Source organism: Gossypium hirsutum, chromosome A13 (genome assembly GCF_007990345.1).
Source record: "Gossypium hirsutum isolate 1008001.06 chromosome A13, Gossypium_hirsutum_v2.1, whole genome shotgun sequence".
Lineage (NCBI taxonomy): Eukaryota > Viridiplantae > Streptophyta > Magnoliopsida > Malvales > Malvaceae > Gossypium > Gossypium hirsutum.
Window position 1 is genome coordinate 3983786 of NC_053436.1, and position 25770 is coordinate 4009555.

The window sequence follows — 25770 nt, forward strand, 5'->3', positions numbered from 1 at the left end:
GTGAGATTTAAAGCTAAGTCAATTATATAAATAAAATCTTAAATTTACCACTCAACCAAACATTCATTTTAATATATTGTATACATTTTTATTTTAATATGTACTGTTGTAGGCCAATTTTGGCCCGTTTACAAAATACCCGGGCCCATTAAACCATTTAACCCATCCTCAAACCCAAAACCTAAAATTAACCTAGCCCAACATCCAAGCCCAATTCCGAAACCCTAGACCCCCACTTGCCTCTCCCCACTCTCCCATGTTGTTTGCCACCAGCACCATCCCCACTCTCCCATGCTGTCTTCCACCTTGCGCACTACCACCACCACTCCCTACGCACGTCACATGCCTCCATGCACGCGTCTGGTCACCCATTTCACCTGCAAAAACGAGACAAGCACGCGAAGATAGAGAGGCCACAAGAGCAAAAAACGAAAAAACAGTAGAAATATTTTTGTATTCGGCTATATAGCCTGGTAAAAATGTAATACCAGGAGACTAGCAATCAAGAGAAAAACACAGAAAGGTGGATCTTCGATTTCATTTTATTTGTTTTCATTTCGTTTTAACTTCTTCTTAGTTTCCTTTCAAATTTACTGCAAATCAATAAACAAAAGGGGGTTTTGTTTTCAAATACAAAAAAGGGGATTGTATTACACAGATTATTAATCAAAAAGAGAACTAAAAAGGTTGTTTTCATATTTTCTTTTCTTGGTTTTTTCTTTCTTTAGATTTATTTTATTTTATTTTCTGTGTTAAATCTTTTTTAAAAATAAAAATAAAAAACGAAAGAGGGGCTGAAAACTTACCTATTCTTTGCGTCCCGCCACCATCGGAGATTCCCCGATCCAAAAGAGCCACAAAACCCCTCAGGTTTCTCGTTTAGGCCATGGAAAAGAAAGGGGGGGACGAGTACTCGGAGGGCGAAATAGGAGCTTTCTTGTAACACCCCTAACCCGAATCCGTCACCGGAATAGAGTTACGGAGCATTACCTGAGTTACCGATTCATTTATCAGATATTTCATTAATCCGATATCTTTTCTTTTCCACGTTCAATTCTCATATTCAAGTCATCCGGATCTTTATAAAGAAATTTGATCGCCGTTTTCATTTATTTCATGTTATAATACATTCAACTAATGCTCTAAACAAAATTATCATTTTACCCCTAAACTTTTAATTAATGACGATTTCATCCTTAGGTTAAAATAAAATAAAATTATTGCAACTTAATCCTTATTTCCAGCTGTTATTCTCACACAAATTGATAACAACCTATGAATTCTATAAAATGTTAGAATTTTCCATAATTTTAACACTTTTCAATTTAATCCTTAAAACATGTTTTTCCCTGATCTTGAGCTAAATTAATAATTTCATTAAATTTTGTAATTTAAATAATAAATAATCTATTTCATGCAAATTGGTCATTTCTAACATTTGTTTTACAAAATTGCCCATAAAATTTTACTTTTATTCAATTTAGTCCATGAGCCTAAAACATACAAATTAGCCATGCTAGCTGAATATTCATACTGTGAAAAATAAGAATTTGTGAAAAATAAAATAAAATAAAATAAATAAAATAAAGAACACACAAATTTTACGTGGAAACCCTTTCGGGAAAAAAACCACAGGCAGAAGAAAAGAAAATTCACTATGTCGAAAATTTGAATCAATACAAGAGGAATAGACTATGTCTATTTATAGGCTTGTAAAGCCATATTCTAGTAGGATTGAAACACCTTATCCTAATCAATATAAAATAGATGGAGTTTAATAAGGTTTAAAAAACATTATTCTAAAATAAAATAAAAGAAGTCTAGTTCATATGGATTTTACTTTTATTTTATTTTCCATCGTATTTTATTTAAATAAGAATTTGGGTCACTTAATTCTAACAATCTCCACCTTGACACAAATTCTCAATGAAGAAGTTCTTCATCGCGAACTTTCAATAAACAAGTTCTCCACCTCTTCCATAAAACCCCTTAAGGGTTTAACTTCAACAATGAACACCAACCAAGTCTAAGCAATGCTCAAACTTGGTTATAGGAAGTGACTTAGTCATCATATCTGCAGGATTTTCATGAGTACTAATTTTGCTCACAACAATATCACCACGAGCAATAATATCACGAACAAAATAATACCGAACATCAATGTGTTTTGTTCTCTCATGAAACATTTGATCTTTTGTAAGAAAGATGGCACTCTGACTGTCACAAAATACTATACTGATTTGAAGGTCTTCATTAAGTTCACTAAAGAGTCCCTTCAACCAAACAGCTTCTTTACAAGCCTCAGTAATCGCCATGTACTCAGCTTCAGTGGTAGACAAAGCGACTGTAGTTTGCAAAGTGGCTTTCCAACTGATTGCACAACCTCCGATTGTAAAGACATAACCTGTGAGAGATCTTCTTCTATCAAGGTCTCCAGCAAAATCAGCATCAACATACCCAATGACTCCATCTCTAGTTCTTCCAAACTGTAAGCAAACATCAGTAGTACCTCGTAAGTATCTTAAAATCCACTGAACTGCTTTCCAGTGTTCTTTACCAGGATTCGCCATGTATCTGCTAACTGCACTGACTGCATATGATAAATCTGGACGTGAACAAACCATAGCATACATGAGAGATCCTACTGCACTAGAGTATGGAACATGTGACATGTACTCAATCTCATCATCTGATTGTGGAGACAAAGCTGATGAAAGTCTGAAATGAGCTGCTAAAGGAGTACTAACAGGCTTAGCACTCTGCATATTGAACCTGCAAAGAACTTTCTCAATGTACCCCTTCTGACTTAGGTACAATTTACTTGCTTTTCTATCTCTAAGGATCTCCATACCAAGTATCTTCTTTGCTGGTCCTAAATCTTTCATCTCAAATTCTTGACTTAGTTGGGCTTTGACCTTTCTTATCTCTACTTTATCTTTTGTTGCTATCAACATGTCATCAACATAAAGAAGTAGATACACAAAAGAACCATCACTGTTTTTCTTAAAGTAGACACAACTGTCAAAACTACTTCTTTTGAAATCATGAGAAGTCATAAAGGAATCAAACCTCTTGTACCACTGTTTTGGTGACTGTTTCAAACCGTAAAGGGACTTTTTCAGCAAGCAAACATAGTCTTCTTTTTCTGAGACTGTAAAACCCTCTGGTTGTTGCATGTAAATATCCTCCTCAAGTTCTCCATGCAGAAATGCAGTTTTTACATCTAACTGCTCAAGCTCCAAATCATGCATGGCCAAATACCAAGCAAAGCTCGAATCGAACTATGCTTAACAACTGGGGAGAACACATCTGTGAAGTCCACTCCTGGAATTTGACTGTAACCCTTTGCAACAAGCCTTGTTTTATATCTAGGTTCTTCAACTCCTGGAGTCATTTCTTTCTTTTTAAACACTCATTTACAACGAACAGCCTTTTTACCTTTAGGAAGTTTTACAAGATCCCATGTTCTATTTTTGTGGAGTGATTCCATCTCCTCTTGCATTGCAAACATCCACTTTTCTGAGTCTTCACAGCTAATCGCCTCAGAATAATTAAATGGCTATTGATTCGCATCTATATCTTCAGCCACATTTAAAGCATAAGCAACTAGATCAGCCTCGGTATACTTCTTTGGAGGTTTAATTTCTCTTCTTGTTCTGTTTTTGGCGATAGAGTATTGCGGTGAAGAAGCAACTCTATTCTCAATTTTTGTACTGGCTTGAGGAGTTGATTCTGTATTAATCTGATGCTCCACCTGCTTTTGGTTTTCTTTATTGGAAGAGTCTTTAAGAGATAAGTTAGGTAGCATTGCAGTTTCATCAAAAACAACATCTCTGCTAATCACAACTTTTCTATTTTTAGGACACCATAACTTATAGCCTTTTACACCAGCTTTATAACCAAGAAAAACGCATTTAATGGATCTCGGTTCCAATTTTCCATTATCAACATGAGCATACGCAGGACACCCAAAAATTTTTAAATCAGAATAATTAGCAGGATTACCAGACCATACCTCTTGTGGAGTCTTTTTCTCAATGGCAACGGATAGAGATCGGTTGATAAAAAAACATGCAGTAGAGGCTGCTTTTGCCCAAAATGACTTCGGTAAGTTGGCATTTGATAACATACATCGAACCTTCTCCATGATTGTTCTGTTCATTCGTTCTGCAACGCCGTTTTGCTGTGGAGTATGACGAACTGTCAAGTGTCTCATGATCCCTTCTAACTTGCACAATCTATTAAACTCATCAGAACAGAACTCTAAGCCATTGTCTGTACGGAGGTATTTTATCTGTTTTCCCGTTTGTTTTTCAATCATAATTTTCCAAGACTTAAATGCGGAAAACACATCGCTTTTCTGCTTTAGGAAGAACGCCCAAACTTTTTTGGAAAAATCATCAATAAAGGTTAGCATATAATTAGCCCCACCTCTCGAAGGCACTCTGGATGGCCCCCACAGATCAGAATGAATATACTCCAACGTTTCCTTCGTGTTATGGATTCCTCTAGTGAATCGAACTCTCTTTTGCTTCCCAAAAACACAGTGCTCACAGAAATTCAGTTTGCAAATTCCTTGCCCATCAAGAAGTCCTCTTTTGCTTAATTCAGCCATGCCATTCTCACTCATATGCCCTAGGCGCATATGCCAAAGTTTAGTAATATCATCATCTGACAAGGAAGAGGAAGCGACAACTGCATCACCAGTAACAGTAGAACCCTGTAAAACATATAACTTGGCAATTTTTCTCTGCCCTTTCATCACAACAAGGGACTCTTTGGAAATCTTTAAAACTCCACTTTCAGCTGTGTATCTGTACCCTTTTGAATCAAGAGTACTCAACGAAATTAAATTTCTTTTCAATTCTGGAACATGCCGCACGTCACTAAGTGTTCTGACAACTCCATTAAACATCTTAACTTTAATTGTTCCAACACCTGCGATTTTACATGAAGCATTATTTCCCATCAAAACAACACCTTCAAATACTGTTTCATAAGTTGTAAACCAATCTCGATTGGGACTCATGTGGAAGGTGCAGCCTGAATCAAGTATCCACTCCTCGCTTACTTTAGAATCATTGACAGAAGCGACTAAAAGTTCACCATCGCTGTAGTCTTCTACAACATCAGCTTCACCGGAATTTTCTGGTTGTTTTCCCTTTTGATTCGCAGCCTCCCTTTTAATCTTATTTTGTAGCTTATAGCACTCAGATTTAATGTGCCCTTTCTTCTTGCAGAAGTTGCAAGTTTTACCTCTGTTTGAAGACTTCGATCTACCCTTAGATTTACCATGAGGATTCCGTTCCTGTGTCCTACCACGATCATCATCAGCATTTCGATCTTGTCTCCCACGAACAATGAGACCCTCTCCCTGAGAGTCGGGTTTAACCACAAGATGCTTAATCTTATCATACGAGGTTAAAGAATCATAAACCTCATCAACTGTGTGAGACTCGCGGCTATATAAAATCGTGTCTCTAAAGGTTGAATAAGACGGGGGCAACGAACAAAGTAGAATCAACCCTAGATCTTCCTTATCACACTGAACCTCCATGGCCTCCAAGTTTGAGAGAATTTCTTTAAACACTGTTAAGTGTTCGTGTACAGACGCACCTTCCTCCAAACGATGAGCATAAAGACGCTGCTTCATATGCAATTTGCTTGTTAGAGTTTTCGACATACATATTTGTTCTAGCCTCTTCCATAATGCAGCGGCAGTTTTCTCTTTCATCACATCCTGCAAAATTTCGTTGGACAAATGCAGATGTAATTGTGTTAATGCCTTTCGATCCTTACGCTTCTTCTCTTCATCTGTTAATGTCGAAGGCATCTTATCTATCCCTAGCAGGGCATCCTCCAGATCCATCTGTGCAAGAACTGCTTGCATCTTAATTTTCCACAACACAAATCTGGTGTTGCGATCCAACAGCGGAATTTCATACTTCAAAGACGCCATTACCGTGATCGAGATGAATAACCCGGAAGCTCTGATACCAATTTGTGAAAAATAAGAATTTGTGAAAAATAAAATAAAATAAATAAAATAAAATAAAGAACACACAAATTTTACGTGGAAACCCTTTTGGGAAAAAAACCACGGGCAGAGGAAAAGAAAATTCACTATGTCGAAAATTTGAATCAATACAAGAGGAATAGACTATGTCTATTTATAGGCTTGTAAAGCCATATTCTAGTAGGATTGAAACACCTTATCCTAATCAATATAAAATAGATGGAGTTTAATAAGGTTTAAAAAATCTTATTCTAAAATAAAATAAAAGAAGTCTAGTTCTATATGGATTTTACTTTTATTTTATTTTCCATCGTATTTTATTTAAATAAGAATTTGGTTCACTTAATTCTAACACATACATATTTTCCTCCTCCTCCTCTCCATTCCACATCCTTAATTTATATAACATGCAACAAGTAACATTATCAATAATTTCACTATTTACTTATGTATATATTCAAAACTGTCCATTTGCGTCATAGTCACTAAATTATTTATATCTTAAGCTACAGAACTCAAAATTAAGATCCACTAATTTTTCTTGAAACTAGATTTACTTATCTTATTATCATAAAATTTTCAGAATTTTTGGTTTAGCCAATAAATACAGTTTATTCTTTAAATTTCCCCTATTCTGCTGTCTGACAGTTCCGACCCTTCTTCACTAAGGATTAATTATCTCATCGTACGAGATTCGGATGATGTTTCTGCTTATTTATATTAAAAATAGACTCTTTAAGGATTTTAAACACATAAATTTTATCCCTTAATTATTTTTCTCCAATTTTTGATGATTTTCCAAAGTTAGAACAGGGGAACCCAAAATCATTCTAACCTTGTCTTACAAAAGTTATTGTATCTCATGATTTACAATTCCATTGCTTACATAATTTATTTTATAAGAAACTAGACTCAATAAGCTTTAATTTCATATTTTATTCATCCTCTAATTCGATTTATACAAATTTTGGTGATTTTTCAAATTTAAACTACTGCTGCTGCCCAAAACAGTTTTAGTGCAAAATGTTGATTTCCATTTTACCCCAAATTTCACAATTCATACAATTCAGCCCTTGCTCAATTAACCCCTCAATTAAGATAATTTTCTCAATTAATACTTTTTCTAGATATTATAAGTTATTTCATAACTATTGAAATTCAGAATTTCCACATAAAACTCTAACTTCAAACTCTTTTACAATTTAAGTCCCAAACATTCACTTTCTATTCAATTCTTTCAATAAAATCAACATATAAACAATTTAAAGCTCTAATTCTATGTCAAATCATCATATACTTCCAGCACATATTCATAGAAACTTTCAATTTCTTTCATAGAATCAAGAACTAATGAATTCAACAAATGGACCTAGTTGTAAAAGTCACAAAAACACAAAAAATTCAAGAATTAGTCAAGAATTGAACTTACTTGCAGTAAAAATATGAAAAACCAGCTTAAGGGAACTCTTCCATGGTGTTTTTTCTGATGATAATGCAGAAAAATAAAGAGAAATCTAGATAATTCCACTTTAGTCCTAGCTTTATTAAGTAAATTTTGCAATTTTCCAATTTTGCCCTTATTTTCTTGGTGATTTCATGCTCTTGCCGTCCAGCCCAAATAGACCTTGGGTCTATTTGCCTTTTAAACCCTCTTTATTTTATCATTTAAACTATTTAATCATTTCCCACAATTTTGCATTTGATACAATTTAGTCCTTTTTGTTCAATTAGCTATCAGTACTTTAAAATTTCTTGACGAAACTTTAATACTAACTTATTAACACTCCATAAATATTTATAAAAATATTTATGGCTCGATTTAAAATTCCCGAGGTCTCGATACCTCGTTTTCAATTCTAATTATTTTAATATATATATTTTTTTGTACATTTTACTATTTCAAAATTTTTCCTAACTTCACATTTAACTTATACTCACTAAATTAATAATATTTCCTACTCATTTGTCGGATTTAGTGATCTCGAATTACTGTTCCGACACCACTGAAAATTAGGCTGTTACAACTCTCCCCCCCTTTAGGGATTTTCGTCCCCGAAAATTTTACCAGAAGAAGTTGCTTTCAACACTCATAAAACACATTTACTAACTTCTCAGAATCACAATTTTATTTAACCTCGAATATCTTTTTCCATTTACCTTTGAACTCTAGAACACAATGTTGGAACATACTGTCAAAATTCTAAATTACCCTCTCAGGGATACATATACACAGCTGATCTGTCAAATGAAAACTCTGTACCTACTGAAATGATCATACAGATCTTTCTTTGTCAAATGAACAACCATAAACTAAATAACATTTTCCTTTCCGATGTTAATGACAATCCCAATTCGAAATCTATAGTCATTCTATCTCATAACACACTAGTATTATCATTGACTGCAATAATCCTAAATGTTTTTAATGTTCGGCTTACTTGCTAACAAATAGACATCTGAACATGAACTCAAAGATATTATGTAACGCTCGTGCAATCACTAGTACATCTAACTCACAAGAAGATAATAAAGATCTTGATAATTTCTCAAAGAAAGCCAGAAGAAAAACACTACTTACCGACTCTAGACTTCCATCATAACAGAGATAATATATTTCTCGCATGTATAAAACAAATTCATAATCAGTAGAAACATAAGAATAGTCTCACATAAATTTTTACCATTAACTTCATTTCCAACATATTAAAATAGAATTCCAAGAAGATGAAGAAATGACGATCATAAACCGACCAGACCAATAGGGCTTTCGTCTAACATCATAATTAACTAGCATTTTCAAAACATCAGAACTCCACCAGAGGCTGAACAACCACACACATATCTCTGAGGATAAAAGAATATATAGAATACCCAGAAAAGATGATCATATTCGTTTCAACTGTAACTATCACACACAGACATCTTTACTACTCAATTATCATTTTTTTTTACTAATTCTGTCATCATGAACCGCGCATCATTCCATTCACTAACGAAAACCAATTCGGGAAAAATTTCAGCAAACACATACTTCAGACATTGTATCTGAATAAGTCGACTAGCCGAGGTTAACTTTTTCTTTAACCGTGACATTACGTAATCTGAATGATCTTTAGAATAATTTGATATCTTTTTTTTTCTTTTTCTTTTCTTTTTTTTAAACTGTATTCACTTGTCAAACTATTTTCAACTCCGTTTTCATTATTAATTATTCCATTACTGTACTTATTAGTTTCACATTTGTGAACTTATTCAACATTTTTTTTACATTATAAATACTACATTGGTAAGAGGGTGAGGTCGTAAAGCCTTTAACTGAGTTCTCATAAATACACACATATAATCTTAGTGTTTATCATCAACATCATATCATCACAATTACATAATTCACTTCAAACAAATTAACATACATGCTTATGTTACACGAACTTTTCAATTATCCATTTCAAACTAGTGTACTTAAACATACATTCCATGAATTTTGAGTAAGTTTACTCATAGCATTTACTTAACCAAACAAGTCAGACACATAATATCATATGAATGCCACACAAACAAAGATAAGTTTATCACAATATAAACTTTCATTTCATTCACGTTTCATCATTTCTCAACTTTTGATTAACTCATTTCGTACATTGTCACATACATATCATGGACTTCTATTCTTACATTTCTAAGTTCCTTCTCATCATAAACACATTTCAAATACCTCAATATCACTAACTCATACTTCTCTTACCATATACATAATTTAAATTTAACATTTAACAATAAATAATTTGAATTATAGTAATACAATCGTACATTGAGTATGTTTGTACTCAGTGGTATTGTGACAGCCCTAAAGTGACCCTAGTCGAAAAGCGGTTTCGGGACCGCTAAACCGAGTCACCAAATTATTTGAATATGATTTTATTGTCTAAAATATGTGATTATGAATGTGTGAAAGTTTTAAGCTTCGATTTAGTAAATTGCATGTGAATTTAGTCAATAGGACTTATGTGTGACACTTTTGAAATGTGATAGGTTAATCTATAAGGATCTATTAGTGCATGTAATCAAAGGGGTGGACTTGCATGTCAATTTCCCCCATTTAATTACTAGTGGCCGGCCATGACAAAGGGTGATGGGCAAAACATGTCATAAAACATGTTGTGCTAATGGTTTATGTTAGAAATGATAAAATAATAATGGTTAGTAAGATGATGAAAGAAAAAAAAAAGAGATCATCATCCATGTTTCTTCCTAGCCGATTCTAAAGAAAAAAAAAAGAGAGAACAAGAGCATTCGGTGATGAAAACAAGTTGTGTTCTTTGATTATTCTTAGCCGAATTGAAAGGAGGAAGAAAGGAGTGAAGCAATCGGTCATCTTAGGTCAATATTAAGGTAAGGAAGTTGATACTAGTTCTTGAAATCCTAGTTGATATTGAGTGAGATATCAAGTTATTGTTGGTAACCCATGTTGAAATTGTGATTTTGGAATAAGTAAGGTTTTCGGCTATGGAGATTAATAAGGGTGATGGTTGTGTTTCATGCTAAATCTAGATGAACAATGGTAGTTGCTTACATCTTGATATTTATGAGTTCCTTTCTTGGTTCTACCTTAGGTCCATAAGTATGATTTATGTTTGTTATGTTACTCATGGTTAAAATGATTCGGCTATGGTTCATGTAAAAATAAAATATACATGATTTGGTATTAAATGATATTAGGTTATATTCGAACATAGAAAGAGTTTAGTTTGGTATGCTTATTACATGGTAGGTAAGATTTGTGTTTTGGATATATGTTTATATTTGGTTAATGATTTGTTCTTGTGAAGTATAAATTTGTAACATGAATTGAGTTGGAAGTTATTATAATGTACTTGTGCATTCGGGTATATGATGAAAATATATGAGGTGGTTATAACCAACTTTGTGATTCGGCTCTTGCACATATATATATTTGCACATGATGTATTGGTATGACATATATATTATCTCAAGGTATATATTTATATATGATGGTGTTTCAGTTATGGAGTAAACGATGGATGCGTATTGAGTTATAATGTATAATGCATTAGTTAGTAAAATGTATGCCATTTATATGTGGTATTAAGTATATAATTGGCCTCAACATAGACTTGCATATTCGGCCACATGAGATGGATTGGTGTTGCATGTATTCGGTTAGAGGCAAGCATATTGATGCTTTTATCTTGGCTTAGATAAGCGGCTAAAAGAGAGCGTGGGCTAATATGTTGAGTTTGATTCATGATTTCATACACATGCGACTCTAATGTCTAATGTATATATGGGTTAAGTACCTTGAGTTTCTCTTCTTGATGTTCAAGTGATTAAATCAATTTATTTGTTAAATTAAGCTTAAGAGCAAAGGGGAACTAAATCCGATAAAGGGAAGGAAAAAGTGGTCGAATAGCCATCGAAATCGTTCGACAACATCTGAAGTAAGTTTTCGAGTAACGAGACTTAGTTTACGATTTGATTAAGTCATGACGTATGAGCATAACAAATATACGGTGATATGATGATTCTACTGGAATTATATGTTGAGTTAATTAGTCTATACGTATGACGGGTAGCCGTATGTGCATAGAGATCGTGTCATAAAGCAAACTAAACCATGCTGTTTGTATGTGGCTAGTGAGCCGAAAATGGGATTGCTTAATACGTGACTTGTGTTTGAACTCTAATTATGAAAATGAATTATAGATGTGTCATGATTTATTGGTATGTGCATGAATATTTGGATGATAACCGGGCTAAGTCCCGAAGGCATTTGTGCGAGTTACTAGTTCCGGGCTAAGTCCCAAAGGCATTTGTGCGAGTTACTAGTTCCGGGCTAAGTCCGGAAGGCATTTGTGCGAGTTACTAGTTCCGGGCTAAGTCCCGAAGGCATTTGTGCGAGTTACTATATCCGAGCTATGTCCTGAAGGTATTCGAGCGAGTAGCTATATCCGGTTAAATCCCGAAGGTACTTGGCTTGGGAATGAGCGACCTTGCTGTAATAGTTTCAATTAATACGCTCGTAAAATCCCAGCGATGAGGTATGTTTCGTATATGCTTTGAATTAGTTGATCCCTTACAAATAGTATTCGCTCAGTCGATAAATGAGCTACCGGCCTTTGGCTAAGTTGATCTTTTGTGCATGAATATAAGGGTTGGTAATGTGAAGTAAGTATGATATTGTGAAATTGTGCATATGAAATCATCCGTTTAGCTATATGAATGTTACACTTTAGTTGTGTCAAATTTTATGGCTCAAAACTTACTAAGCATTAAATGCTTACTCCGTTTCTTTGAATCTCTGTTTTATAGATTTTGGTTCGTCAGCTATCGGACTCGGGATTGTCGAAGTCAAAGTCGTCCACACTATCATACCCCCTTTTTGGTACACTTTTGGTTGAACTTTGAAATGGCATGTATAGGACTACCCTTTTTTTGTTGTGGGTCATGTACGCTTCAGTTTTGTAGAAATTTGGATAGCAATGCGAAAATGGCTTATATATATTTTTTAGCATAATGTTATAATCATTTTGTATGTATATGGTTATTGAGAGGTGTGGATATGCTTGGAAATGATTGGCCATTGGAATGGTTAATCACGATCATACTTTGTGCCATATATGCAAAAGGGTTAGTTGAATCATGGAAACTGTGTAATAGGTAAAGTCTACCTTAAAGGCAGATGCTGACAGCAGCAGTGGTGTGAATTTGAAAAATCACTAAAAATAGTACGAATGGATTTAAATAGTGAATAAATTATGTAATCGAACCTTGATGAATCTACTTCATATGGAAGAAACGAAAACGGTCATATGAGTCGTATTTTAAGAGATATTCAAGTTTTCGTGGGACAGGGCCAGAGCGATTTCTGGATCCCCTGATCTGATTTTGGAAATTCATTATAAATTAACCAGAGATAATTAGAAGTCATGCCATATATTTATAGATTCCTTTTTGAGTCTAGTTTCATTAGAAACAAATGGCATAAGTATTGAAGCCTTTTATAAGGAGTTATCTAAGTCGCAATGCAGGAAGGTCAGGGTAGTCGAACCCTGTAACAGGGGAGACTTTAACTAATAAACTGTACTAATTGGCTCGACCAAAAATTCTAGAAAAAAATTTGTTGATGGATATATGAGTCTAGTTTTAGAGAAAAATTACGAAACTGATTTTTGAGTTTTGGAACTCAAGATATGATTTTTAAGGTGACAGTGACGCAGTTAGTCAGCTGTCTGGAAATTTTTAAAATGGACTGTGAAAATAAGTGAATTTAGTCTGTGAACCCCTCGTGTCCGACTTCGGTAACGGTCTCAGGTATGGGGTGTTACAATTAAATTGGTATCAGAGCTACGGTTTAGTCGATTCTAGGACTACCGTAATACGTTTGGGTCTAGCTATACATGTCATTTTGTGATTATTTGATAGTGTGGTGATTTCTGACATTTGCAAATGTGTTTACTTATAGTAACGGATCCCGATCCCGACCGAGCGGTAGCTGATGATCTTGAGAGTGTAACGCCTGCTCCCGCACAAGGGACAGTGCCGACGGACTCTCAACCTATTGCTAGTAATCTGAATGATGAAGCTAGACAAGCTTTTTATAGCGTGATTAATGATTGGTTCAACCAATACATTCGGACCAATACGGCTATTCCACAACCTCCATTCCCGAATAATACCACCCCCGCACCTACAATACCTCCGGTAGCTGACCAAATAAGGTCAAATAAGCCCCCAGTTGACAGAATCCGAAAACACGGGGCTATTGAATTTAAAGCTACTGACAGCGATGATGCCAAGCAAGCTGAATTTTGGTTGGACAACACTATTCGGGTACTCGATGAGCTATCTTGCACACCCAATGAGTGCCTAAAGTGTACTATCTCCTTGCTACGTGATTCTGCCTACTATTGGTGGAATACGTTGACTTCTGTTGTGCCCAGAGAGCAAGTAACTTGGGAGTTTTTCCAAACCGAGTTTCGGAAAAAGTATATCAGTCAGAGATTCATGGATCAAAAACGGAAGGAATTTCTTGAACTCAAACAAGGTTTCATGTCGGTTACCGACTATGAACGAAAATTTGTGAGGCTTAGCCGGTACGCGCGAGAATGCATTTCTTCAGAAGCTGTGATGTGTAAACGTTTCGAAGATGGACTGAATGATGATATAAAGCTGTATGTTGGCATTTTAGAAATCTGAGAATTTGTGGTACTTGTCGAGCAAGCTTGCAAAGCCGAGGAGCTCAGTAAGGAGAAAAGGAAAGCCGATGTGGGAGCAAAGGAGTTTCGTAAGAGATCTTCAGGAAAGCCCTTTCAACAGTCATCGAAGAAATTTAGAGATGACTTAGGCCGGTCTAGGGACACTTCGGGTTTTTCTAGACGAGATTGCGATCGACCCCCTGTGAGCACACGCGTCACTTCGATCGCCAGTGTTGGAAATGATCGTCGAGACAGAACGGAGTGTCAGTATTGTGGTAAATGGAATTCGGGGAGTTGTAGATTTCATGACCGCTCCTGTTACAAGTGCGGATCAGTTGACCACTTCATTAAAGATTGCCCGAGGTTGTCTGAACAGAATGTAAATCAGAGTGGGAAACCGGGTGCTACCACTGCTCGAGGTAGACCATCTAGAAATACGGGCAATGCTAGTGGTGGTCAGAGAGGATCTAGAGATGCTACGACCAGATCTAAGGCTCGTGCTCCTGCTAGGGCTTATGCTATACGCGCACGCGAGGATGCTTCCTCGCCAGATGTTATTACCGGTACTTTTACTCTCTTTGATACTAATGTGATTGCTTTGATTGACCCTGGTTCTACTCATTCTTATATATGTGAAACCTTAGCATCCAGTAAGACTTTACCTATTGAGTCTACTAAGTTCGTAATTCGGGTGTCAAATCCCTTGGGTCGTTACGTGCTTGTCGACAAAGTGTGTAAGAAATGTCCCCTAGTAATTCGAGGTTCCTGTTTTCCGGCGGACTTGATGCTTTTGCCGTTTGATGAATTTGATGTTATCCTCGATTTAGATAGGTTGACCGTGCATGATGCGGTTGTGAATTGCAAAAGCAAGACTATTGATTTGAGGTGCGCAAATAACGAGATAATCCGAGTTGAGACTACAGACTTAAAGGGGTTGCCAGCTGTAATATCATCAATGTTGGCCCAGAAATATGTAAGAAAGGGGTGCGAAGCATACCTTGCGTATGTACTTGATGACAAAGAGTTAGAAAAGAAACCTGAATCTGTGCCGGTGGTTTGTGAATACCCGGATGTTTTTCCCGAGAAATTACCGAGTTTACCACCTGTTTGGGAGGTAGAGTTTGGTATTGAGCTTGTACCTGGGACTACGCCGATTTCGATAGCTCCGTATCGTATGGCACCAACCGAGTTAAAAGAGTTGAAAGCTCAGTTGCAAGAATTGACGGATAGAGGTTTCACTCGACCAAGTTTCTCACCTTGGGGTGCACCAGTATTGTTTGTGAAAAAGAAGGACGGAACCATGAGGTTGTGCATCGACTATCGTCAGCTGAATAAGGTGACAATAAAGAATAAATATCCGATGACACGTATTGACGATTTGTTTGATCAACTAAAGGGAGCCTCAGTGTTTTCAAAGATAGATTTGAGATCGAGTTATTACCAGTAGCGAATTCGAGATTCAAATATACCCAAAACTGCTTTCAGAACGAGATACGGCCACTACGAGTTCTTAGTGATGCCGTTTGGGCTTACTAATGCCCCTGCGGTATTTATGGATTTGATGAATCGGATCTTCAGACAGTATTTGGACCGGTTCGTAGTTGTGTTTATTGATGACATCTCGGTCTATTCAAGAGATGAGACCGAACATGCCGAGCACCTGAGATTAGTGTTGCAAATTTTATGAGATAAGCAGTTATATGCAAAGTTCAGAAAGTGTGAGTTCTGGTTAAGAGAGGTGAGCTTCTTGGGCCATGTGGTATCCGCATCGGGTATTCGAGTTAATCCGAGCAAAATTTCAGCCATACTTAACTGGAAGCCTCCGAGAAATATTACTGAGGTTCGGAGCTTTTTGGGACTTGCCGGTTACTACCGACGGTTTGTAAAAGGTTTCTCGATGATAGCCACACCAATGACGAAGCTACTTCAAAAAGATGTTAAGTTCGAATGGACGGAAAAATGTCAGAAAAGTTTTGATCAACTGAAAACTTATTTGATTGAAGCCCCAATTCTAGTGCAACCCGAATCAGGCAAAGAGATTGTCATTTATAGTGATGCCTCCCTACTTGGGTTGGATTGCGTATTGATGCAAGAAGGTCGAGTTGTGGCCTATGCGTCGAGACAATTAAAGTCACATGAGAAAAATTATCCGACCCATGATCTCGAATTAGCTGCCATCGTATTCGCTTTGAAAATATGGCGACATTACTTATTTGGTGAGAAGTGCCATGTATTTTCGGATCACAAAAGTCTCAAATATTTGATGACTCAAAGAGACTTAAATCTACGACAAATACGTTGGCTCGAGTTGTTAAAAGATTATGAGCTTGTCATTGACTATCACCCGGGAAAGGCTAATGTGGTTGCGGATGCCTTAAGTCGTAAATCACTGTTTGCTTTACGAGCGATGAATGTACACTTGTCTGTTCTATCCGACAATGTGTTAGTGGCGGAATTAAAGGCCAAACCATTGTTGATTCATCAAATTCGTGAAGCTCAGAAAGCCGATGATGAATTGGTTGCAAAACGGGCTGAATGTGTTCCGAATATGGAATCAGAGTTTCAAATTGATGATGACGATTGTTTGAGGTTCAGAAGTCGGTTGTGTGTTCCAAGAAATTCAGAACTCATTTCGATGATTCTGAATGAAGCTCATTGTAACCGAATGTCAATTCACCCGGGGAGTACGAAAATGTACAACGATCTGATACGTCAGTTTTGGTGGCATGGTATGGAACGAGACATTTCCAATTTTGTTTCGAAGTGTTTAATATGTCAGCAAGTGAAGGCGGAACATCAAGTGCCTACGGGTTTACTTCAGCCGATCATGATACCTGAATGGAAATGGGATAGAATCACGATGGATTTTGTGTCTGGGTTGCCATTGTCGACAAGTAAGAAAGATGCGATTTGGGTTGTTGTTGATAGACTGACTAAGTCGGCTTATTTTATCCCCGTACGTACGGATTTTTCATTGGATAAACTAGCTGAATTGTATGTTTCTCAGATTGTGAGATTACACGGGGTACCGATTTCTATTGTGTCGGATAGAGATCCGAGATTCACCTCGCGATTTTGGAAGAAATTGCAAGAAGCTTTGGGTACCAAGCTGCATTTTAGCACCGCTTTTCATCCACAAACCGATGGTCAATCCGAGCGGATAATTCAGATACTTGAGGATATGTTGAGATGTTGCATCCTCGAGTTTAGTGGCTCATGGAAGCGGTATTTACCTTTGATTGAATTCGCTTACAACAATAGTTTTCAATCAAGTATTAAGATGGCACCTTACGAGGCTTTGTACGGTCGTAAATGCCGTACACCATTGTTTTGGACCGAGCTCGATGAAAGTAAAATTTTCGGAGTTGATTTGATTAAAGATGCTGAACAGAAAGTAAAAGTAATCCGTGAAAGTCTGAAAGCAGCCACAGATCGTCAGAAATCGTATGCGGATTTGAAACGAAAAGATATTGAATATCAGGTGGGAGATAAAGTGTTTCTTAAAGTTTCGCCTTGGAAAAAGATACTCAGATTTGGCCGTAAGGGCAAGTTGAGTCCGAGATTCATTGGGCCGTACGAAATCTCCGAACGAGTTAGTCCAGTTGCGTATAGATTGATTTTGCCCCCTGAACTTGAAAAGATTCACGACGTCTTTCATGTTTCGATGCTTCGACGTTATAGATCTGATCCATCACACGTAATTAATCCATCAGAGGTTGAAATTCAATTCGACATGAGTTATGAAGAAGAGCCGATTCGTATCCTAGCTCGTGAAGTGAAAGAGTTACGAAACAAAAAGGTTCCTTTAGTAAAAGTGTTATGACTCAAACACGGGATAGAAGAAGCTACTAGGGAACCCGAGAACTCTATGAAAGAGCGATACCCAAACCTATTTACCGGTAAGATTTTCGGGGACGAAAATTTCTTAAGTGGGGGAGAGTTGTGACAGCCCTAAAGTGACCCTAGTCGGAAAGCGGTTTCGGGACCGCTAAACCGAGTCACCAAATTATTTGAATATGATTTTATTGTCTAAAATATGTGATTATGAATGTGTGAAAGTTTTAAGCTTCGATTTAGTAAATTGCATGTGAATTTAGTCAATAGGACTTATGTGTGACACTTTTGAAATGTGATAGGTTAATCTATAAGGATCTATTAGTGCATGTAATCAAAGGGGTGGACTTGCATGTCAATTTCCCCCATTTAATTACTAGTGGCCGGCCATGACAAAGGGTGATGGGCAAAACATGTCATAAAACATGTTGTGCTAATGGTTTATGTTAGAAATGATAAAATAATAATGGTTAGTAGGATGATGAAAGAAAAAAAAAGAGATCATCATCCATGTTTCTTCCTAGCCGATTCTAAAGAAAAAAAAAAGAGAGAACAAGAGCATTCGGTGATGAAAACAAGTTGTGTTCTTTGATTATTCTTAGCCGAATTGAAAGGAGGAAGAAAGGAGTGAAGCAATCGGTCATCTTAGGTCAATATTAAGGTAAGGAAGTTGATACTAGTTCTTGAAATCCTAGTTGATATTGAGTGAGATATCAAGTTATTGTTGGTAACCCATGTTGAAATTGTGATTTTGGAATAAGTAAGGTTTTCGGCTATGGAGATTAATAAGGGTGATGGTTGTGTTTCATGCTAAATCTAGATGAACAATGGTAGTTGCTTACATCTTGATATTTATGAGTTCCTTTCTTGGTTCTACCTTAGGTCCATAAGTATGATTTATGTTTGTTATGTTACTCATGGTTAAAATGATTCGGCTATGGTTCATGTAAAAATAAAATATACATGATTTGGTATTAAATGATATTAGGTTATATTCGAACATAGAAAGAGTTTAGTTTGGTATGCTTATTACATGGTAGGTAAGATTTGTGTTTTGGATATATGTTTATATTTGGTTAATGATTTGTTCTTGTGAAGTATAAATTTGTAACATGAATTGAGTTGGAAGTTATTATAATGTACTTGTGCATTCGGGTATATGATGAAAATATATGAGGTGGTTATAACCAACTTTGTGATTCGGCTCTTGCACATATATATATTTGCACATGATGTATTGGTATGACATATATATTATCTCAAGGTATATATTTATATATGATGGTGTTTCAGTTATGGAGTAAACGATGGATGCGTATTGAGTTATAATGTATAATGCATTAGTTAGTAAAATGTATGCCATTTATATGTGGTATTAAGTATATAATTGGCCTCAACATAGACTTGCATATTCGGCCACATGAGATGGATTGGTGTTGCATGTATTCGGTTAGAGGCAAGCATATTGATGCTTTTATCTTGGCTTAGATAAGCGGCTAAAAGAGAGCGTGGGCTAATATGTTGAGTTTGATTCATGATTTCATACACATGCGAATCTAATGTCTAATGTATATATGGGTTAAGTACCTTGAGTTTCTCTTCTTGATGTTCAAGTGATTAAATCAATTTATTTGTTAAATTAAGCTCAAGAGCAAAGGGGAACTAAATCCGATAAAGGGAAGGAAAAAGTGGTCGAATAGCCATCGAAATCGTTCGACAACATCTGAAGTAAGTTTTCGAGTAACGAGACTTAGTTTACGATTTGATTAAGTCATGACGTATGAGCATAACAAATATACGGTGATATGATGATTCTACTGGAATTATATGTTGAGTTAATTAGTCTATACGTATGACGGGTAGCCGTATGTGCATAGAGATCGTGTCATAAAGCAAACTAAACCATGCTGTTTGTATGTGGCTAGTGAGCCGAAAATGGGATTGCTTAATACGTGACTTTTGTTAGAACTCTAATTATGAAAATGAAATATAGATGTGTCATGATTTATTCAAAACTGTCCATTTACGTCATAGTCACTAAATTATTTATATCTTAAGCTATAGAACTCGAAATTAAGATCCGCTAATTTTCCCTGAAACTAGACTTACTTATCTTATTACCATAAATACATTTTATTCTTTAAATTTTCCCTTATTCTGCTGTCTGACAGTTCCGACCCTTCTTCACTAAGGATTAATTATCTCATCGTACGAGATTCGGATGATGTTCTTGTTTATTTATATTAAAAATAGACTCTTTAAGGATTTTAAACACATAAATTTAATCCCTTAATTATTTTTCTCCAATTTTTGATGATTTTCCAAAGTCAGAACAGGGGAACCCGAAATCATTCTGACCTTTTCTTACAAAAGTTATTGTATCTCATGATTTACAATTCCATTGCTTACATAATTTATTTTATAAGAAACTAGACTCAATAAGCTTTAATTTCATATTTTATTCATCCTCTAATTCGATTTATACAATTTTTGGTGATTTTTCAAATTTAAACTACTGCTGCTGCCCAAAACAGTTTTAGTGCAAAATGTTGATTTCCATTTTACCCCAAATTTCACAATTTATACAATTCAGCCCTTGCTCAATTAACCCCTCAATTAATACTTTTTCTAGACATTATAAGTTATTTCATAACTATTGAAATTCAGAATTTCCACATAAAACTCTAACTTCAAACTCTTTTACAATTTAAGTCCCAAACATTCACTTTCTATTCAATTCTTTCAATAAAATCAGCATATAAACAATTTAAAGCTCTAATTCTATGCAAATCATCATATACTTCCAGCACATATTCATAGAAACTTTCAATTTCTTTCATAGAATCAAGAACTAATGAATTCAACAAATGGACCTAGTTGTAAAAGTCACAAAAACACAAAAATTTCAAGAATTAGTCAAGAATTGAACTTACTTGCAGTAAAAATATGAAAAACCAGCTTAAGGGAACTCTTCCATGGTGTTTTTGCTGATGATAATGCAGAAAAATAAAGAGAAATCTAGATAATTCCACTTTAGTCCTAGCTTTATTAAGTAAATTTTGCAATTTTTCAATTTTGCCCTTATTTTCTTGGTGATTTCATACTCTTGCCGTCCAGCCCAAATAGACATTGGGTCTATTTGCCTTTTAAACCCTCTTTATTTTATCATTTAAACTATTTAATCATTTCCCACAATTTTGCATTTGATACAATTTAGTCCTTTTTGTTCAATTAGCTATCAGTACTTTAAAATTTCTTGACGAAACTTTAATACTAACTTATTAACACTCCATAAATATTTATAAAAATATTTATGGCTCGATTTAAAATTCCCGAGGTCTCGATACCTCGTTTTCAATTCTAATTATTTTAATATATATATATATATATATTTTGTACATTTCACTATTTCAAAATTTTTCCTAACTTCACATTTAACTTATACTCACTAAATTAATAATATTTCCTACTCATTTGTCGGATTTAGTGATCTCGAATCACTGTTCCGACACCATTGAAAATTAGGCTGTTACATTTCTCACTTGAACTTGGTGAGAGAGAGGTTTGTTTCAGAGAAATGAAAACGAAAAGGGGGAAGGAAAGAGTTTTTGGTTTTTTTTTCTTGAAAAAAAAGGGAACCAAGAAAATAGAAAAGTAGGAAACCTTTTTTAAAATCATTTGAAAAAGTACCATGAGTGTAGTGGGGGGTTGTAAATTCTCCCTAAAAGGGATATTTATGCGATTAGTCCTTTTCATTCGTAACTCCATTCAATCGGCCCCCATTTCCAATTTTCTTTTGTTTTTTTAATTCTAACCCTCAGATTTCGTTTGGTTTTTGATTAGGTCCCTGATTAACTTTCCAGTATTTATAATTTTGTATCCCAAATTTTAACTCGTTTTTAACCATGTCCTAAATCTATTTAATCCATTTATTAACTTTTTTTAAAAAAAAAATAATATTTCACCTATGTGTTATTTAAAATATTTTATATGTTATTTACTTTACATCTATTCCAACTTATTTTAATGTATTGTTTGTTTAAATTCTTATTATTTATTTTAACTTGCTTTATGCATATATTTTATATTGGTCTATTTTATATGTATTATTTATTTTATATTCCTTACCTACTATGTATATGTGTACATATATTCTATTTTTAAATTGTTTTGTACATTGTTGGTTAAATTTTTTTTCTCATTATTTATTTTAAATTCATTTCTTATTATTTTAAAATTTGTTTTACATTTTAGTCATTTTAATTTGCGTTATAATATTTTTAATTCACTTGTCTTTGATTATTAATGATTAGTATTCAAGTTACATATGTTATGTGATTATTGTCATTGTGTATGGTATAATTAGTTTATTCGTATTTTCGTTATTGCCATTTGCTTGTATAATATTGTATTTGTGTTGTTATTACGTACTCTATGTTATATTTTTTTGTTTTATCTAGTTTAAATCTTATCATACATTAACCCAACATACTTGCCCGACTTGGATCGCTTGATTTTTTTTTATTCCAAACAAATAATGTACGTCGTTCAAATGCCATATTCGCTACTACTTAAAAACACAAATTTCAAAATAAGGCAATGTTTCGCGTTTTAGAACATCGAGAAATTGTGCCCTAACTTACGGGGTTTCGATTTTCTCATTGGTTCTAAATGGCAAAGTATCCTTTTGAGTTTTAAAATACGCGAAATTCTAATTAAAATTAAAGATACACCTATGCTCGAGAATTCATGGTATTGTGTCCTAACTTACAGGATATGATGCTCCAATATCTCGAGATAATGAAATCTTTAAACAAATTGTTTTGAGCTAATTTAAAATTTTTTAAATAGATATTGATAGAAAAGATCATATTTCAAATTCATTCCCGATTTTTGATTTTCGACATTAAGACACTAACTAATCAATTCGGTACCAATTTTTGAGCGTGTCGGGGGTGCTAATCCTTCCTCGCACGTAACCGACTCCCGAACTTGTTCTCTTGGAATTCGTAGACCAAAATGCCGTTTTAGTAAACTAAAATTGTTTTATTAAAACAAAAGTGATCCGATCACACCAAATAAAGATCGGTGGCGACTCCCGTTTTAATTTTCACTTTCAAAACCAAAGTCGACCCCATCCTTCAAAAAATGGTTTCGACATGTACAATTTATTATATCTATCAATTGTATATCTACATATGCTTACCATTAATAAAATTCCTAAGTTGGTGTCACGAGTCAATCGAGTACCAACTTGGTTAGAGAAATTACAAAATTGTTCTTCCTTAATTAAAGGAAGTCATGTTATTTGAGGGTACTATAATCTTTTTATTTTAACAAAAAAGCAATTAAAATAAGCATACATTGAGATCTAAATTCACGCCAATTATATAAATAAAATCGTAATTTTACCGTTCAACCAAGCATTTATTTTAATATATTTTATAAATTTTATTTTAATATGCACAATTTATTATCTCTATCAGTTGCATATCTATATTATTAATGAGATTATTGACTGAATTGGTGCCACAAGTCAACTGAGTACCAATTCGATTAAAGAAATTACGAAAAGGCATTTTCGTAATTAAAGTAAGTCACATTATTTGATAATGTTTTAATTTTTTATTTAACAAAAACCAATAAAAATGCATATGATAATATTTGAACTCATACCAATTGCATTAATAAAACCTTAAATTTACTACTCAACAAAAACTTCATTATTTATTATATATTATTTTTAAACATACATTTATTTTTTAAATTCTTGATTTCCACGTGCATATGCGTTTGATAGAATTTCTAATTTTGATTATATTTGTTTAATATCCCAAATATAGATTTTAGATATAAATACTTAATGATGAGCTTAGATCCGGACAAATCTAGAATCTTTTTAGAGGAATAAAATTGAATTATAAATTTTTAAAATGTTAAATATAGATTTTATCATATTTTAATTAATGAACTTATTATTTTTTTCATTTTGGGAGCATAATTTTTATATTAATTTATAATATGATTAGAGGCTAGTATTGTATTGTTCAGTTTGAGGGGGTCTACCTCCCCCACTATTCGCCCCTGGTTTGGATAACACGCAGCAAAGTCTAGAAAGAGCAAAATAAATGTTAGAATAAAACATAGTACTTACACAAGGCTACGATTTAAGAAGCCTCCATACTTGTCTTGAAGAGTTTCCGGCGAATCAAAGTGCAATAATGTCACAAAAAGCTTCATACCTTCAATTGATGAAACATAATATGGAATTCATTATTGAACGACAAATAAAAAAACAAATAAATAAGTACTTAAAAATATTCAATTTAATTACAGAAAGCTTTAATTACCAAATTTAATTACCCAAATATATATGAACCAAAGAAAAAAATAATGATTATTGGGTAAAATCCTAGTCCAGGGAATGGAAAATCTATAAGCATTTACTCCCAGATCCCCTTAAAACCAACACATCTTCCTGCAAATGCTTGCATTTATACCAATTATATTAATAACCTATTGAAGGTGTCCGTTTGAAGCCTTATATTTCATTTGGCATTTTAGTCTTTTAAAATAGAAAATTTTTATTTATATTTTTTATAATTTATAAAATTTTAAATTAATAATGATAAAACTATATTTTAATTCTTAAAATAATAAAATTTTGATTTAATCCTCAAAAAATATAAAGATATAAACTATTTCATTTGCCCAAAAAAATTTTTAATTTCGCCGTTGCTCCCCTAAACTGTATTTCTGAATTCGCCACTTAATATAAGGGAATGTGTTTGGTATGGTTTTATTCAATTTTTTTATATTTTAAAATATTATACTTTATGTTCTTGTTCATGTATAGTTATTTACTTTGGATAATAAATATAGATGTCTTAGAAAAAAAATCCTAGTTAACATAAAAAATTAAAATATTAAAAAGTGTTATATATATTTATAGTAATAGTTTAATTTAATTTTTTTAAATATGAATTCAAGTTGAAATGTTACCTTATAGCAGTTGTGCAAATCAATTGCTACTTCCAAAGAACTATTGTCCACTATTTTATCTGCATGAGAAATATTAATAATAAAAAAATTAAATATAAAAAATCCTAATTAATTCGTTAATAGTGGTACTATTAAATGCTAACCTGGCAATTTCCGAATAAATTGATCCCATACAGTAGGCCTTTTTCCTTTAGATTTTTCTGATCCTTCAATCTGCATTCAATTTAATTAATGAACCCAACTACGTTCGCATCGAATTTAGTCATGAGTTTGATCGAGTCAAAATATAACTGCATTGAGTCGACTCGAAGGAAACAAAAAAAAGGAACTATGCAACACGAGATTTAGGTCACCTGAGCAGCAGCAGTTGAAGCTCCGAAAACAAAATCAGCTCGAAAATCAGATCTCTTCACATTAACGAAAGATTCTTCAGAGTCTGACGAAGGTTCTCCGATCCTTTTTTGAGGCTTTTGAGCTACTGCAAATGCGAAAGTTAAAAAACGCAAACAACTACAAACGAAAACCATGCGGAAATTAAAAAGCAATTAAGAAGATGAACGAACTTTCGCCATGAACAGACAAGCAAACAAGTAAAGCAAAGGCAAAGGTCAAAATGTGGCGAGAATTCCCAGGTGATTGCAATTGAAAACCAAAACAGATTTTTTTTTTTAAATGATATGTTTCGTTACGGTAGTGACAATCCAT

General features: G+C 34.2%; 1 protein-coding gene across 1 annotated transcript; it reads right to left on the reverse strand.

The window, feature by feature from the left end:
- Positions 1-25770, reverse strand: LOC121212756 (beta-glucosidase 12). The gene is made up of 6 exons (XM_041086167.1): positions 25629-25770; positions 25419-25543; positions 25209-25278; positions 25066-25124; positions 24218-24305; positions 1-377 (listed from the first exon to the last, which is right to left on the reverse strand). The coding sequence occupies exons 1-5, from the start codon at positions 25768-25770 to the stop codon at positions 24300-24302; spliced, it is 402 nt and encodes a 133-aa protein (XP_040942101.1). The 3' UTR covers positions 1-377; positions 24218-24299.

Excerpts from the sequence above, each read along its gene's own strand:
- LOC121212756 (XM_041086167.1), bottom strand. The coding sequence starts at position 25,770 with ATGGATTGTCACTACCGTAACGAAACATATCATTTAAAAAAAAAAATC. Across the intron at positions 25,544-25,628 it reads CTTGTCTGTTCATGGCGAAA|TAGCTCAAAAGCCTCAAAAA; the intron begins GTTCGTTCATCT and ends TCGCATTTGCAG. Across the intron at positions 25,279-25,418 it reads CTTCAACTGCTGCTGCTCAG|ATTGAAGGATCAGAAAAATC; the intron begins GTGACCTAAATC and ends AATTGAATGCAG.